The 15,613-nt window shown below is 41.8% G+C and overlaps 1 protein-coding gene across 3 annotated transcripts in view; it reads left to right on the top strand.

Annotated features, from left to right (window-relative positions):
• The window catches only part of TEKT1 (tektin 1), a 47,490-nt gene that overhangs the window by 17,922 nt on the left and 13,955 nt on the right, over positions 1 to 15,613 (top strand). For all 3 annotated transcript variants that reach the window (XM_073616595.1, XM_073616593.1, XM_073616594.1), the window contains exons 2-4: positions 1,422 to 1,627; positions 7,888 to 8,053; positions 10,950 to 11,078. In XM_073616595.1, the coding sequence (XP_073472696.1) occupies positions 1,438 to 1,627; positions 7,888 to 8,053; positions 10,950 to 11,078 (485 nt within the window). In that variant the 5' untranslated portion in view covers positions 1,422 to 1,437. The remainder of the gene's footprint in view (positions 1 to 1,421; positions 1,628 to 7,887; positions 8,054 to 10,949; positions 11,079 to 15,613) is intronic.

Here is a 15,613-nt window from a genome sequence, read left to right as displayed (position 1 = left end):
GCTCCTGTTCAGGACACCCCTTGTTTGGGTTGTATGGAGGGGTTCCTTCCCAGCTCCCAAGCTCCAGGCCCAAGGTCACCCCCCCCCCCCCAAGAAAGGGGGCTGCCTCAAAGCCAAATAAGTTTATCTTGGTCTCATCAGACCACAGGACATGGTTCCAGTAATCCATGTCCTTAGTCTGCTTGTCTTCAGCAAAATGTTTGCGGGCTTTCTTGTGCATCATCTTTAGAAGAGCCTTCCTTCTGAGACGACAGCCATGCAGACCAATTTGATGCAGTGTGCGGCGTATTGTCTGAGCACTGACAGGCTGACCCCCCACCCCTTCAACCTCTGCAGCAATGCTGGCAGAACTCATATGTCTATTTTCCAAAGACAACCTCTGGATATGACGCTGAGCATGTGCATGCAACTTCTTTGGTCGACCATGGCGAGGCCTGTTCTGATTGTAACTTGTCCTGTTAAACCACTGTATGGTCTTGGCCACTGTGCTGCAGCTCAGTTTCAGGGTCTTGGCAATCTTCTTATAGCCTAGGCCATCTTTATGTAGAGCAACAATTCTTTTTTTCAGATCCTCAGATCCTGAACTTCCAGTGACCAATATGAGAGAGAGAGAGAGATAAAACCAAATTTAACACACCTGCTCCCCATTCACACCTGAGACCTTTTAACACTAACGAGTCACATGACACCGGGGAGTGAAAATGGCTAATTGGGCCCAATTTGGACATTTTCACTTAGGGGTGTACTCACTTTTGTTGGCAGCAGTTTAGACATTAATGGCTGTGTGTTGAGTTATTTTGAGGGGACAGCAAATTTACACTGTTAAACAAGCTGTACACTCACTACTTTACATTGTAGCATATTGTCACATGAAAAGATATAATAAAATATTTACAAAAATGTGAGGGGTGTGAGATTCTTTCTATCTATCTATCTATCTATCTATCTATCTATCTATCTATCTATCTATCTATCTATCTATCTAGGATTTGTAAAAAATTGAAAAAAATAAGTTGTAAAAAAATATATAAAAATAAAAAACTACTGACACAGTCCACACCTCATCAGTGCCACCTATAAGTGCCCATTAGTGCCTCCTCATCAGTGCCGTTCAGTGCTGTCTCATCAGTGCTGCATATTAGTGCCTCCTCATCAGTGCCACCCCATCAGTGCCGTCTCATCAGTGCTGCATATTATTGCCACTGTCACATGGCATAAAAAAAAGTATTTGGCAAGTACTTAAAAAAAAAAAAGGAAAAAAGTGGTATTGGTACAACCCTAGTATATACTTATCTAAAATATACTGTGCCATTTTATATTTGTTATTTCTTTAAAAAGTATGAATAAATATACCAATGACTATCCTAAACATGGTGTGCTACGATAACAGCTCTCATTTTGAAAACACAATTTCTTTTCAGACTTTAATATTATACAATGGCGAAGCTGGTCCAGCTCCCACCAAAGTTCCTTCCTAAAGAGTGGAGTATTGCTAATCAGACACGCTTTGCCAACGCAGAAGCTCAAAGGTCCCGATCGGAGAGGCTGGTTGCTGAAAGTGAGAGACTGGTTGATGAAATTGAAAAGACAACACAGAAAACTCAAAAGGATGTCAACAAGAAGCTAGGTATTGCTATTGACCTACTGTTTATGACTCTAATTCTAGAGAATTCTAATTCACCCATTTAAACAAACTAACAAGTGTCTACACCAAGCACTACAGTAATTAGAGAATAGAGATGATGTTTGACATTTTTGTAGCAGTTATAGATATCAGTACCATGCCAGTAATGTAAAGCTGGCCATACATTGCTTGGACCTTTTCACTTAGATTATTTAATTCAGCACCTCTATTCATGCTAAAGCCAGGTACACACTACAGGTTTTTTTTTGTGTAAACCCGCGGGTTGAACGAAAAAAAGACTGTCAGCTCCGGTCGGAGACACTGTACCAAATAATGGGGGTAAGTGTTGTGACAGGGGGATGGCCACCCCCCCGCCAGAACACTCCGATCAGCTCTCTCTGCCATTGGCTGAGAGCGTTGATCGGGTGTCGGTCGGCTGCTGTATTTTCAGCATGCACATCCAACAGAAGCCGGCCAAACGGTCTTTTACATGCACATAGGCAGAATGTTGGCCTTTTTTTTTTTTTTTTTTTGAACAGCCAAATGTCTCCCGACATTCTGCCCATGTGTACAGGGCTTAACAGTGCAGATAGATGAATCCCCTCATCCGGCTATAGTATTTTCATAATGCAATCTAATGCCAAACAAATGTCCAAGGTTTTTCATGATAGTTGATTAATAGCAGAAAAAAATCAAATATGTTTCAGGGGCCAAATACAAAGGTCAAAAATGTAAATGTAAAAGGTCATAAATATAAGTCAAAGGTTATTTACCCATTTGCATATAATATCTGATCCCAATAAATAGCAGACTTCACTCCCATTGGATTGTAAGTATTCCCAACTCTGGATCCTTTCCCTGTTCATTTCCTGTCTTGTGGAGTGCTGCTGAATCAAAGCCAGTGTGCCCAGTGACGATTTCTGTGACCCTTAGAAAATCTGAATCCAAAACTCCATTTAGTCTTGTGTTTGGCTACTATATTCTGACAGCTGGTGCTAGTTGCTGTCTGAATACCTGGACAGCGACTGCATCTGATTGCATGCAGTCTGATTGGATGCAACTGATATTCAGCTGCTTTTTCATTTAAATGATGTTGGGCAGGAAGGGTCTGACAGGGCCACCCACTAAGGCAGGCCATAGATTCAGGGCCGTCTTTAATATTGATTGGACCCTGGGCAAAACTTTTCTTGCCCCCCCCCCCATGCAGTTTTGCTCTCCACCTGCTCTGAGACATACAATAAATAGCAGCTAGACTCAAAATCAGTTTACTGAATCAGATCAGGCAGCTATTGTGATTGGTTGCCAGAGGTTACAGTGTATCATTACCGCTCACTGGCTGGTTGCTAGAGGTTACAGCACACATTACGGCTCACTGATTAGTTGCTAGAGGTTACAGCACATGATTTCTGCTTGGTGATTGGTTGCTAGAAATTACTGTGGATATGACCTCAGGGGGGCATGATATACATATCAATGCCGCCAACCGCCGCTATTTACATACGAATGCTGGTAATTTTACATGTAAACACAGGGTCTGCTGGTGAGTCATCTGTACACAACAATAGGGCAGAGCTGGGCAGCATTAGTAACAGCACTTCACACTGAGATATTGGGACACAGCACAGGACTTAAACCTCAAGGGACGAGGGAATTTAAACCAGGATAGTATGAGGCAGCTACTTTTGGCCCCACAACAATGACAGGGCCCAGAGCAGCTGCCCCTTTTGCCCTGTCTTAAAAACGGCCCTGCATAGATTATGCAATTTTCAGTGGAAGGAAAGAAAATTGCGTGATTCCCCCATCAACACACATAAATCTCAGCACATCAACACAGTCAGTGGAGATGGGGGAATCCCTCCTGCAGAACTATTGAGTTCTGCTAACGGGAAGCCTTCCCTGCCAGCAGAACACAATGATTAGTGTTATCAGCTATAGCCGGTGGCACTAATCGTTGGGAAAAACACAACAGGCTAGTTGTACACAAGTCAATCGATAGAAAAAGCAATGTATTCAGGCAATGAATACAAAGCTTCCTCTGATTGGAGTCAGAAAGGCTGGCTGATGATGTCACAACCTCTGACTCAGCCAATCAGAGGAAGCTTTGTATTAATTGCCAGAATACATCAGATAAACTCTACTGTGTTTTGGGCATGAGAAGTCTCTGCTCCAACCCGGAACACGGGTTGATTTACTATAACTAGAGAGTGCAAAATCTGGCAGCTTCTAACTTCAGCTTGTTTAATTAAGTTTTGCCAAAAAACCTTGAAGCTGATTGGTTTCTATGCAGAGCTTTAACAGATTTTGCACTCTCCAGTTTAACTACTTAGCGACCATCCCACGTACATTTACTGCGGCAGGGCCTGGGGCACATGTGCACCGCCGGCGACCCGCTCCCACTGTGATTGGACACAACAGGAGCCAATCTGGAGGTCCGGCGACTTTGATGTTCACCGGGACCTGCCGATCGTTCGGGACACAAGCAGAACGGCAGTCTGCCTATGTAAAGAAGACAGATTGTCGTTCTGTCAGTGGGGAAGGCTTTGATCCTGTGTTTCTGCAAAGCAAAGTCACAGTGAGTAAGCACAACCCAGGCATACATTTAACCCTTTGATCGCCCCTGATGTTAACCCCTTCACTGCCAGTGTCATTAGCACAGTGACCGTGCATATTTTTTAGCACTGATCACTGTCTTAGTGTCACTGGTCCCCACAAAGTGTCACTTAGGTGTCCGATTTGTCCACCGCAATATCGCAGTCCCGCTATAAGTTGCTGATCGCTGCCATTACTAGTAAAAAAAAAAATAATAAAAAAAATGAATTAAAACATATGTAGCAGAATACATATTGGCCTAAATTGATAAAGAATTTAGATTTTTTTACATTTTTTTTTTTTTTATATGTTCTATAGCAGAAAGTAAAACATAATGTGTTTTTCCCAAATTGTCTTTCTTTTTTTTTTTTTTGGGGTTATAGCGCAAAAAAATAAACCACAAAGGTGATCAAATACCACCAAAAGAAAGTTCTATTTGTGGGAAAAAAGGACAAAAATGTTATTCAGGTACAGCGTCGCACGACGGCGCATATGTCAGTTAAAGTAACGCAGTGCCATATCACAAAAAATGTCTTGGTCAGGAAGGGGTAAAACCTTCAGGAGCTCAAGTGGTTAAGTAAATCAACCCCACAGTGCAGTATGCTGTATGTAGCCACAGCTACATCCAGTATATACCGCACATCCAGCGCCCTCACATGTTAGTAAGGGACATAGTTCGCTTGGGCCAAGCTGGCCCAAAGGAAGTATATGAAGTTTATCAAAAGCTGGAGTTCAGCTTTAAGCAAATTTTGCACTGTGTATGCCCAGCTTTGGTCTGTGTCACAACCATTATATCCAATGTAGACACAGATAGCTATTTCCAAAAACACAAATAGTAATTTGTAACTATTGTAATTAGTATCAATAATTAATAAAATGCATACACTTATCCCTGCATTTTTCTTTATTAAAGTGGTACTATACTGAAATGTTACCACAAGGATATGCTGACAGACTTGCTGGGATACATAAATATTAGTATTAGATTGGCAAGTACCTACTGTATGCCTTCATACATTTGGCCATTAAAGGATTGGTAAACATTTCAGCCATGTTTTTATGTATTCATGAGAGCAAGTCTCAATAAGATAAGATAATAAGAATAAGTTTATGTTGCCCCTGAAATTGTAAATACATTTATATATATATATTTATACGCATTGCATAGGTGTGTGTAGGGGATGTGTCAGGTGTGTAGAGTGTGTGTGTGTGTGGGGGGGGGGGTTATTAAATATGTAATTTACCGGACCCTTCCTTTTTAAAATGAACACACTCACTCACTGTGTTCATTCAGAACGGAAGCATAGTAAACGATGTTCATTATGCTTCCATTTGTGAGAGAACAGGAAGCCGCTCAGCACAGAGCTCTTCCCATTCATTTACTGTCCAGTGCAGCTGAGGCTGCAGAGAAAAACACACCCTAATGCAATAGGCTGTGCCCACCTTTTGTCTCATGCAGCAGTCCAGCTCAACCAAGGGCTTTATTTCAAACTGCTATGCTACGCTCCTAGGGGTATATCTAGAGAAGTTTCCTAGTGTGGCCTGTGACCATGTAGATCTCTCCCTTTGAGTGGATTGTACAGCAGACTGGCTTGGCACTGTACTGAAGGTGGGGAGATCCCTGATGCTTTGCTACAATGTAAAGTAGTGAGTATACAGCTTGTATAACAGTGTAAATTTGCTGTCCCCTCAAAATAACTCAACACACAGCCATTAATGTCTAAACCACTGGCAACAAAAAAGGGAGTACACCTCTAAGTGAAAATTGTCCAAATTGGGCCCAATTAGCCATTTTCCCTCCCCGGTGTCATGTGATTTGTTAGTGTTACAAGGTCTCAGGTGTGAATGGGGAGCAGGTGTGTTAAATTTGGTGTTATCGCTCTCACTCTCTCATACTGGTCACTGGAAGTTCAACATGGCGCCTCATGGCAAAGAACTCTCTGAGGATCTGAAAAAAGGAATTGTTGCTCTACATGAAGATGGTCTAGGCCAGTGATGGTGAACCTTGGCACCCCAGATGTTTTGAAACTACATTTCCCATGATGCTCGACTACGCTGCAGAGTGCATGGGAAATGTAGTTCCAAAACATCTGGGGTGCCAAGGTTCGCCATCACTGGTCTAGGCTATAAGAAGATTGCCAAGACCCTGAAACTGAGCTGCAGCACGGTGGCCAAGACCATACAGTGGTTTAACAGGACAGGATCTACTCAGAACAGGCCTTGCCATGGTCGACCAAAGAAGTTGAGTGCACGTGCTCCGTGTCATATCCAGAGGTTGTCTTTGGGAAATAGACGTATTAGTGCTGCCAGCATTGCAGAGGTTGAAGGGGTGGGGGGTCAGCCTGTCTCGGTGCTCAGACCATATGCCGCAAACTGCATCAAATTGGTCTGTCGTCCCAGAAGGAAGCCTCTTCTAAAGATGATGCACAAAGCCCGCAAACAGTTTGCTAAAGACAAGCAGACTAAGGACATGGATTACTGGAACCATATCTTGTGGTCTGATGAGACCAAGATAAACTAATTTGGTTCAGATGGTGTCAAGCGTGTGTGGTGGCAACCAGGTGAGGAGTACAAAGACAAGTATGTCTTGCCTACAGTCAAGCATGGTGGTGGGAGCGTCATGGTCTGGGCTGCATGAGTGCTGCCGGCACTGGGGAGCTACAGTTCATTGAGGGAACCATGAATGCCAACATGTACTGTGACATACTGAAGCAGAGCATGATCCCCTCCCTTCAGAGACCGGGCCGCAGGGCAGTATTCCAACATAACGACCCCAAACACACCTACAAGACAACCATTGCCTTGCTAAAGAAGCTGAGGGTAAAGGTGATGGACTGGCTAAGCATGTCTCCAGACCTAAACCCTATTGAGCATCTTTGGGGCATCCTCAAACGGAAGGTGGAGGAGCACAAGTTCCCTAACATCCACCAGCTCCGTGATGTCATCATGGAGATGGAGGAGTGGAAGAGGACTCCAGTGGCAACTTGTGAAGCTCTGGGGAACTCCATGCCCAAGAGGGTTAAGGCAGTACTGGAAAATAATGGTGGCCACACAATATATTGACATTTTGGGCCTAATTTGGACATTTTCACTTAGGGATGTACTCATTTTGTTGCCAGCAGTTTAGACATTAATGTCTGTGTGTTGAGTTATTTTGAGGGGACAGCAAATTGACACTGTTATACAAGCTGTACACTCACTACTTTACATTGTAGCAAAGTGTCATTTTTTTCAGTGTTGTCACATGAAAAGGTATAATAAAATATTTACAAAAAATGCGAGGGATGTACTCACTTTCTTGAGATAAAGTGTGTGTTTATTTATGTATGTATATGTGTGTGTGTGTAGATAGATAGATAGATAGATAGATAGATAGATAGATAGATAGATAGATAATCTTTATATTACCATTTTAGTACAGATACTGTACAGAATAGGCAATTCACAAGGCAAAAATGTGGGGAAAAGTGCAGTAACCCTTAACTATCCAGAGGATTTTAATCTACAGAGGTCAGCTAACTGCAATGGGTTGTTATGGGTCACAGCACTTTACTCTGTACTACAATGAACAATCCCATAATCTTCTCACTATTCGGATGTGACAGGACTACTATATGGAAGAGTTTATTTTGCTTCTAGTTTACTCCAATTGTGTATACCAATTTTCTTCACAGAGCAGAGATTGGAGGAGATCCAGTTTTGGAAGAAGGAATTAGATAACAAGCTTGAAGACACAGTCAATGACCTAGAACAGCTGCTGGCTTATAAAATTCGCCTGGAAAAAGCCTTAGAGAGCTGTATGGAGCCTTTGTCCATAGCCCAGCAATGCTTAGTGGAAAGGTAATCATAAAAGGATTACAACTAAGAGCTACAAAAGGCAAAGAGATCCTGGAAAGAGGACTTTCATAACAGAAAAAATATCCTACTTCAAAAACAGATTAAAATGGGCCTTGCACCAAAAAAGCAAGATCTGCGTATTTATTTATTACTCCCCACCGCCACCAGCAGCAACATCAATCCAAATTCGTGTAGTAAAACGAACATAAAAAATTGAGAAAAACAAGTAAGCAGTACACCGCTCCCTACCGCAACTTTTTTTTTTTTTTTTTTAAGAAAGAGAGCTGCTAGCAGGTGTCAGAGCTTGCCTACTCCTTTTCGTGCCCAATATTCCTAAACTGTAGGCCTATTTCTATGATGGGCTGACTCCTTGGTCAATAGGAATGTGTGTGAGGTGGGAGGGGAAAGGCAAACTCCACCACTGTGTTCAGAAAATTTGCCAGTGGGGTAAATGGGGAAAGAAACACAAAAAAACAGCTTCCTCTATCCACACAAATGGGTTGGATGGAGGAACCCCCCCCAAATTCGGTCTGTGTCACCACTAGGAATATTCACCCTCCTTATTGCTCCAGGTGACCATTGTCTCTGGTACAAAATTCTAACGGAAAACCAAAAGGTTTGTGTTGTCCTAGAATAGCCAGCCCAAGAGGGTTTATTTTTTCATTTTGGTGAGATTTAATTCTGTTTGAGTTGTCTCTGGGACAGGAAGAGAAATGAAAGCAGTATTAAACCCTAATGCACCCTAATTCATTATATAGCATCTTACCAATTCTTGGAGGTAATGGCTGCATTAGATTTCTTTTTAGGCCCCCATTCACACGAGGCGGACTCCGTTTCCACGGAGCCTGTCTCGGTCCGCCAGCTCAGCGGGAGATCAGTCCGTTGATCTCCGCTGAGCCAGCGGATGACAGGTCCCTCTCTGCTCACTGAGCGGGGAGGGGCTTGTCAGGTGCCGCTGCGGCCTATGAAGGGATTGGATGAAAACGGACAGCATGTCCGTTTTCATCAGATCTCACCCGATCCGCCAGCGACGGACCTGGACATAGAGCCATCCGTCTGCTTTTAGCGGATCGGCCCGGGTCGGATGTCAGCGGACATGTCTCCGCTGACATCCGACGCTCCTTAGACTAACATGGAGCGCCCGTTCAGGTCCGCCGTCAAATCTAACAGGCGGACCTGAACGGTCCGATCGTGTGAAAGGGGCCTTAAAAACTTTCTTTCTTCTATTTTCATTTTGCAATCCAACCAGTAAGTCTGTTGTGTTTTTTATTTATTTATTCTTTTTTTTTTAACAAGCTCTCTTTCAGACGTATCAGTTACAGGGATAAGACAAACCATTTAACACTGTGATCAGCATTTTTTTATTCATGTTAAACCTTTATCCCAAAAGGGAAAAAAAACTGTTTGCTGTGACTGATTATAAAGTGTTAGCTGGAGTTTGGCTTCAATTTGTTAGCATATTTAAATCTGCTAGCACATATAACACTACCCTTCCCCCAGACTGACATTGCTGCTGTCCAAATGTGCCCCCTGTGCTCCTTCATCCAGAGTATAGGAACTACAGTGGGGACAGAATGTATTCAGACCCCCTTACATTTTTCACTCTTTGTTATATTGCAGCCATTTGCTAAAATCATTTAAGTTCATTTTTTTCCTTATTAATGTACACACAGCACCCCATATTGACAGAAAAACACAGAATTGTTGACATTTTTGCAGATTTATTAAAAAGAAAAACTGAAATATCACATGGTCCTAAGTATTCAGACCCTTTGCTGTGACACTCATATATTTAACTCAGGTGCTGTCCATTTCTTCTGATCATCATTGAGATGGTTCTTCATCTTCATTTCAGTCCAGCTGTGTTTGATTATACTGATTGGACTTGATTAGGAAAGCCACACACCTGTCTATATAAGACCTTACAGCTCACAGTGCATGTCAGAGCAAATGAGAATCATTTCTTTCAACAATGGCTTGCTTCTTGCCACTCTTCCATAAAGGGCAGATTTGTGGAGTGCACGATTAATAGTTGTCCTGTGGACAGATTCTCCCACCTGAGCTGTGGATCTCTGCTGCTCCTCCAGATTTACCATGGGCCTCTTGGATGCTTCTCTAATTTAATGTTTTCCTTGCCTGGCCTGTAAGTTTAGATGGACGGCCATGTCTTGGTGGGTTTGCAGTTGTGCCATACTCTTTCCATGATGGATTGAACAGTGCTCTGTGAGATGTTCAAAGCTTGGGATATTTTTTTTATAACCCAACCCTGCTTTAAACGTCTCCACAACTTTATCCATGACCTGCTTGGTGTGTTCCTTGGCCTCATTATACTGTTTGCTCACTAAGGTTCTCTAACAAACCTCTTAGGGCATCACAGAACAGCTGTATTTATACTGAGATTAAATTACGCACAGGTGGACTCTATTTACTAATTAGGTGACTTCTGAGGCCATTGGTTCCATTAGATTTTAGTTAGAGGTATCAGAGTAAAGGGGGCTGAATACAAATGCACACCACACTTTTTTCAGATATTTATTTGTAAAATATTTTGAAAGCTGTTTTTTCCTTCCACTTCACAATTATGTGCCACTTTGTGTTGGTCTATCACAAAAAATCCCAATTAAATACATGTATGTTTCTGGTTGTAACATGACAAAATGTGCAACATTCCAAGGGGTATGAATACTTTTCCAAGGCACTGTATATTACATTTTTGGTTTTAGGTTAAATACTGCTTTATATTTCCCATACAAGACATGTAAAAAAACAGGGGTTCCGTACTTTATCTGAAGCCAAAAAAAAATGTTAGGCTTTACGGATACATTGTTTGTCCAATAGGTTTTATGAGCTATATGTAATGTTTGTTGAAATATGTTTTAATAATTGTTGACTTTTGTAGAGAGAAGAGAGTTGGGATAGACCTGGTTCATGATGAAGTAGAAAGAGAGCTCATCAAAGAAGTGGAGGTGATCCAAGGGGTGATAGCACTACTGCAGAGGACTTTAGAACAAATTACTGAGCAGATAAGGTGAGTTATTTTTTTTCATCAAGTTTGTTTGCCAAAGAGATGGTGCAAAATGCATAACTATCATTGATAGTTGTGATCCAATCCAGCCCTGGCTGGAAGGCTGCTAAATTACTGCTCCAGGAGGAAGCGGGGTCAATTTAGATGCTGGAAAAAAGCCTTATGCACACAGGCGCAGCCATTCACTTGTATTTAAGGCTGCATGTGGTACCTGCAACTCCTTGGGCGGTGAAAACTGCCTGACACTTTACACTTAGGCTCCATGCACACTGAAGCTCAAAAAAGCTTTTTCTGGATGCCAGATTGCTGGCAGAAAACACTGCTTGAAAAACGTGCTTTTAACAGCGTTTTGTACTAGCGTTTTTTAGCGTTTATGGGTGTTTTTAATAAAAATACACAGAGGACACTCCAAAAATCCCACAATGCATTTCAAACTCCCACAATGCATTAAAAAATATAATGCCAAAAGCTAATTAATGCACGTTTATGAGCGTTTATTGGCGTTTGGCTTTTTTTAGCGGTGAAAAATGACACTTTGAACACAAATTTCTGGTGTTCAGAAAAAAGCCCATAAACTAAACTGCTCATTAAAGCTAAAAAACGTGGACACATAGGCTAACATAGAGTGGAGTTTATGGGCTTTAAAAAAAAACACCCAAACGCCAATAAACTAGTTTATCAGCTCCATTGTGCATGGAGCCTTAGCATTATTTCAGTCTCTCACCATTCATGTGCATGAGGCCATAAAGTGTTTCTGCTGTTAACTGGAGGATGAATTTCTGCATAGTGTCTGCAGGTATAAAGGCTGTTATAAAGCTTGTTAAAAACCTGTAAGTATTTTAATTATTATATCCACAGACTTGCTTTAATATTTACTCTGCCTGCTATAAATGCCATGTAATCGGTAAAGTCTTCAAAATACAAAAAGCATGGACAGAGTATAAAATCTTTATTTCCTGACCCCAAGTGAATGATCAACCTCTAACGTAGCGAGGGCAGGTGCAAGGATTTTTGGCTACTGAAGCAAAATTTCATTTTGGCGCCCCCCCCCCCCCCCCCATCCATCCGACACACTATCCTCCTGCCACACCCACTATTGTGACAGGAGGACAGCGTGACAGCTGGGGGGCCAGTGTGTCAGGTGGGAGGGGCAGTGTGTCAGGTGGGGGGGCAGTGTGACAGAAGGTCCTGGGCACACTGTATTTGGCAACAGACCACAATATGCTGTGGTTATTGGTATGCTGCATGGAGGGAGAAGTCTCGGGGCAGGAAGCCTCTTATCTTACATGGCAGGAGCAGTTTGGAATAAAGAATCGGGAGCCAGGGTCAGGGGTGGAGCTAAGATGGCAGAGCTGATGGAGCAGTTCAGCACAGAGGAGGTAAGGTTTCCTCCCGCTATGCGCAGCTGCTAAGCAGGTCATCGACTGCCAGTGGTCCTAGCAAACTAGTCTCCTGTCACATCCTGTCACATCTGTCTCAGACAAGGACTGACTCTGCTGGCAAAGGTCTGGATCCGCTATTCAGGGGCGCCACTCCGCCCCCCCACTGACCTAGGAAGTGGAAAACCGTTTTATATATTTTTCTTTCAAATCCAAATTCCCAGCAAGTGGCTGGGAATTCGGATGTTAATGCCCCCCCCCCCCCCCCCAATCCCAGCGCCCCAAGCCTTGCCCGCCTCTTCCTCCATCCACCATGACAGCTGCTTTCTCTGAATTGACCAGCAGAGAGTCAGTCAGTGCCCCAAGCCAGTGTAGGGTGGTGGCCTTCATCCCCTCAGCCAAGCTATTTGGGAAACCAGCGGCTATGGCTGTGCCCCAGGCAGCAGTGCCCCCTAGGCGTAAATTTCAAAGAATTTCCTTCGCGCTGGTAGATGTGAAAAAAATTAATTAACTAGGTGATGTAAATGCTAAATATGAATATTGCAGCAAAATTAATGGTGCTCACACAACCGCTTGCTGAATAGATAATTAAGTGAATTTCGCGCAATATTCCAGTAGTGCCAGTGTCTAGATGCCAAAGAAAAAAGAAGCAGATAGAAATGCTAGCAAAGGTTGTACCATCATAAATAACCGTGAGTGGATCCTGATAAGTGAAAGTCCTTGTATAAAGTGTTATAGCATTAAATAAATAGATAAAGTGCAACCGTATAATAAATAACCGTGAATGGATCCTGATGAATAAAAATCTTGTGTGACGTGTTATGACCTTAAAATAAATTATTATAAAGTACAAACCGTGACTGAACCGTGAATAAATGCTGGTGAATAAAAGTCTTGGTAAAAAGTCCTTGTAACATTGAATAAATTAATATAAAATAAAATCCATCAAAAAGGTGAATGATTAGCAACAAATTAATATCAAAAGTGCACTAAACTCAGTGTGATCACAATCCATCTAACTGCGCCTTTAAAATAAAGACTCAAAATAGCAGCATTGCAAGATTCAAAAAGTGCAATTCATAAAATCAATGATAGATGGCGCTGTTGAGTGAATAGAAAGTCCTTCTAATCGGGTCTGTGTGTGTTCTATGGGATAGTTAAATGATTCCTACGGTGGTGTCCTCTAGTGCAGTCTCTCTGGACTCTCACCTTCAATTAGTACAAATCGAATTGTGGAAATAAGATCCGTGCGGTATGGAAGCGCTGCTTGTACACTTCTCCCTCTGTACTAGTTGACTCTCTGGATCTTCTCCTGTGTTCCCTCGGCTCCCTCCGCTCTGATACAGCTCAGACAAGATAAAGACAGGGGAGGGGGAGAGAGAAGGCAGGCTCCACTAGTGTGTTAACGTTTTAAAACCAGGGGGGATATTTATTTGATAATGCTCTTACATTAGATATAAAAAGGTCAGGCAAAATAAAGAACAGATGAGAAGTCTGGCGTTCTCAGCGCCCTCTCACTTGAATTGACAGCTGTGTGCCGCTCCAGCCAATCCCTACGCGTTACGACACGTCACGTGTCTTCATCTGGGGAACCGGATTGGCTGTTCTATGTTACCTTATATATAGTGTAACCGGAAATGCTAAAACCGCCATTTTTCTTATGGGTATCCTGTTAGACTCAGCGGTTCATGTGTTACAACCGGAAGTTACAAAGCGGCCATTTTCCTTGTGGTTTTGTAGGTGTTGCTCAGCGCTCGTTTTTTTAATTGGATTTATAATGTAGATATGTCACCATTTTGTTGTGGATGGCTACACTCTTGCTCTATATGTTGAACACCCTTATGTGAGCCGCCATCATTATGGTGGAAATGTTATCTACAGCCAATGTATATAATGAAGGGTAAAATACCATAAATAGCTGAGACCGCAAGAAAAGGGAAACAAACGGCTTTGTTTGATGTACTGCTGATGTTCTAAAATAAGCTATGTGTAGAAATAAATATTGGTTATCACTTTCAGTAAAACAAATAGCTATCCTATAGCGGTATACGGGTGAAATCAGGTGAGAGTGCTCTGATCTAACAATCGATAGATGAATTATACAACATTAAAACTGACATATAACATTTAAAAATAATGAACTAACAAAACTAATAATATTGTAGGACTCCTGATATATAGAACAGTAAGTATTAATATTAGTAATGGTATACCACGTATAGATCACTGTAGTACCCGTACATGCCACTAGTGGGAATAAATTAATAAATAAAACTCTATATGATCAACAACATAATATAATGAACATTAACCATATTATAAACAGATACCTCAATATATTTAAAATTTATTGTGTAGCAGAATCGGAAACTTCATATGTTAATATTGTATAGGAATCTATAATAGAGTTGATAATATATGAAAAAAATCTAAAAAATATATATAAAAATACTAAAAATGTTAAAAATCGTTTAAAAAGCAATTTAAATCAAATTCTACGTTGAGACCCCCAGGTATCAGTGTGCGTAAAGTATGAATCCATCTGGATTCTTTACGGCTAATATCGCGGACTAGATGACTACCTCTCCACATAGGCTTGTGTTTTTCAATTCCCCAAAATTGGAGGTGCGTGGGGTCTCTGTTGTGAACTAGTGCAAAATGTTTCGACACATTGTGCTTCGGGAAGCCAGATTTTATGTTTTGTACATGTTCCTTTATTCGTGTTTTAAGCGCTCTTTTTGTGCGGCCAACATATTGTAGGTTGCAGCTACACTGCAGTACGTACACTACCCCTTCTGTGTGGCATCCTATAAAATCCCTGATAATAAAATTTTGTCCTGTGTTGGTGGCTGTAAAATCTTTGCGTTTTCCTTGAAATTTTCTCGCATGGCGACAAGCGTAGCAATTACGGCAGGGATAGAAGCCTTTACCTGAAAAGAATGTATAAGTAGATATTGGAGGGGGGTCAATAACGGACTTGACGATCAGATCTCTGATAGTTGGTGCTCTCTTGTATACTATGTTAGGTCTTTCTGGCAGTATTTCCTTGAGATCCTTATCGTTTTTTAAAATGTGCCAGTGTTTTTGAATAACTTTCGCTACATCTCTATGTTGTGTATTGAAATCCAGTACTATGCTTGGTATTTCCTGTTGGACTCT

Source organism: Aquarana catesbeiana, linkage group LG02 (assembly GCF_042186555.1).
Source record: "Aquarana catesbeiana isolate 2022-GZ linkage group LG02, ASM4218655v1, whole genome shotgun sequence".
NCBI classification, from domain to species: domain Eukaryota; kingdom Metazoa; phylum Chordata; class Amphibia; order Anura; family Ranidae; genus Aquarana; species Aquarana catesbeiana.
Note: the sequence above shows the minus strand (reverse complement) of the source record. Positions and strands in the feature narration are given on the sequence as shown.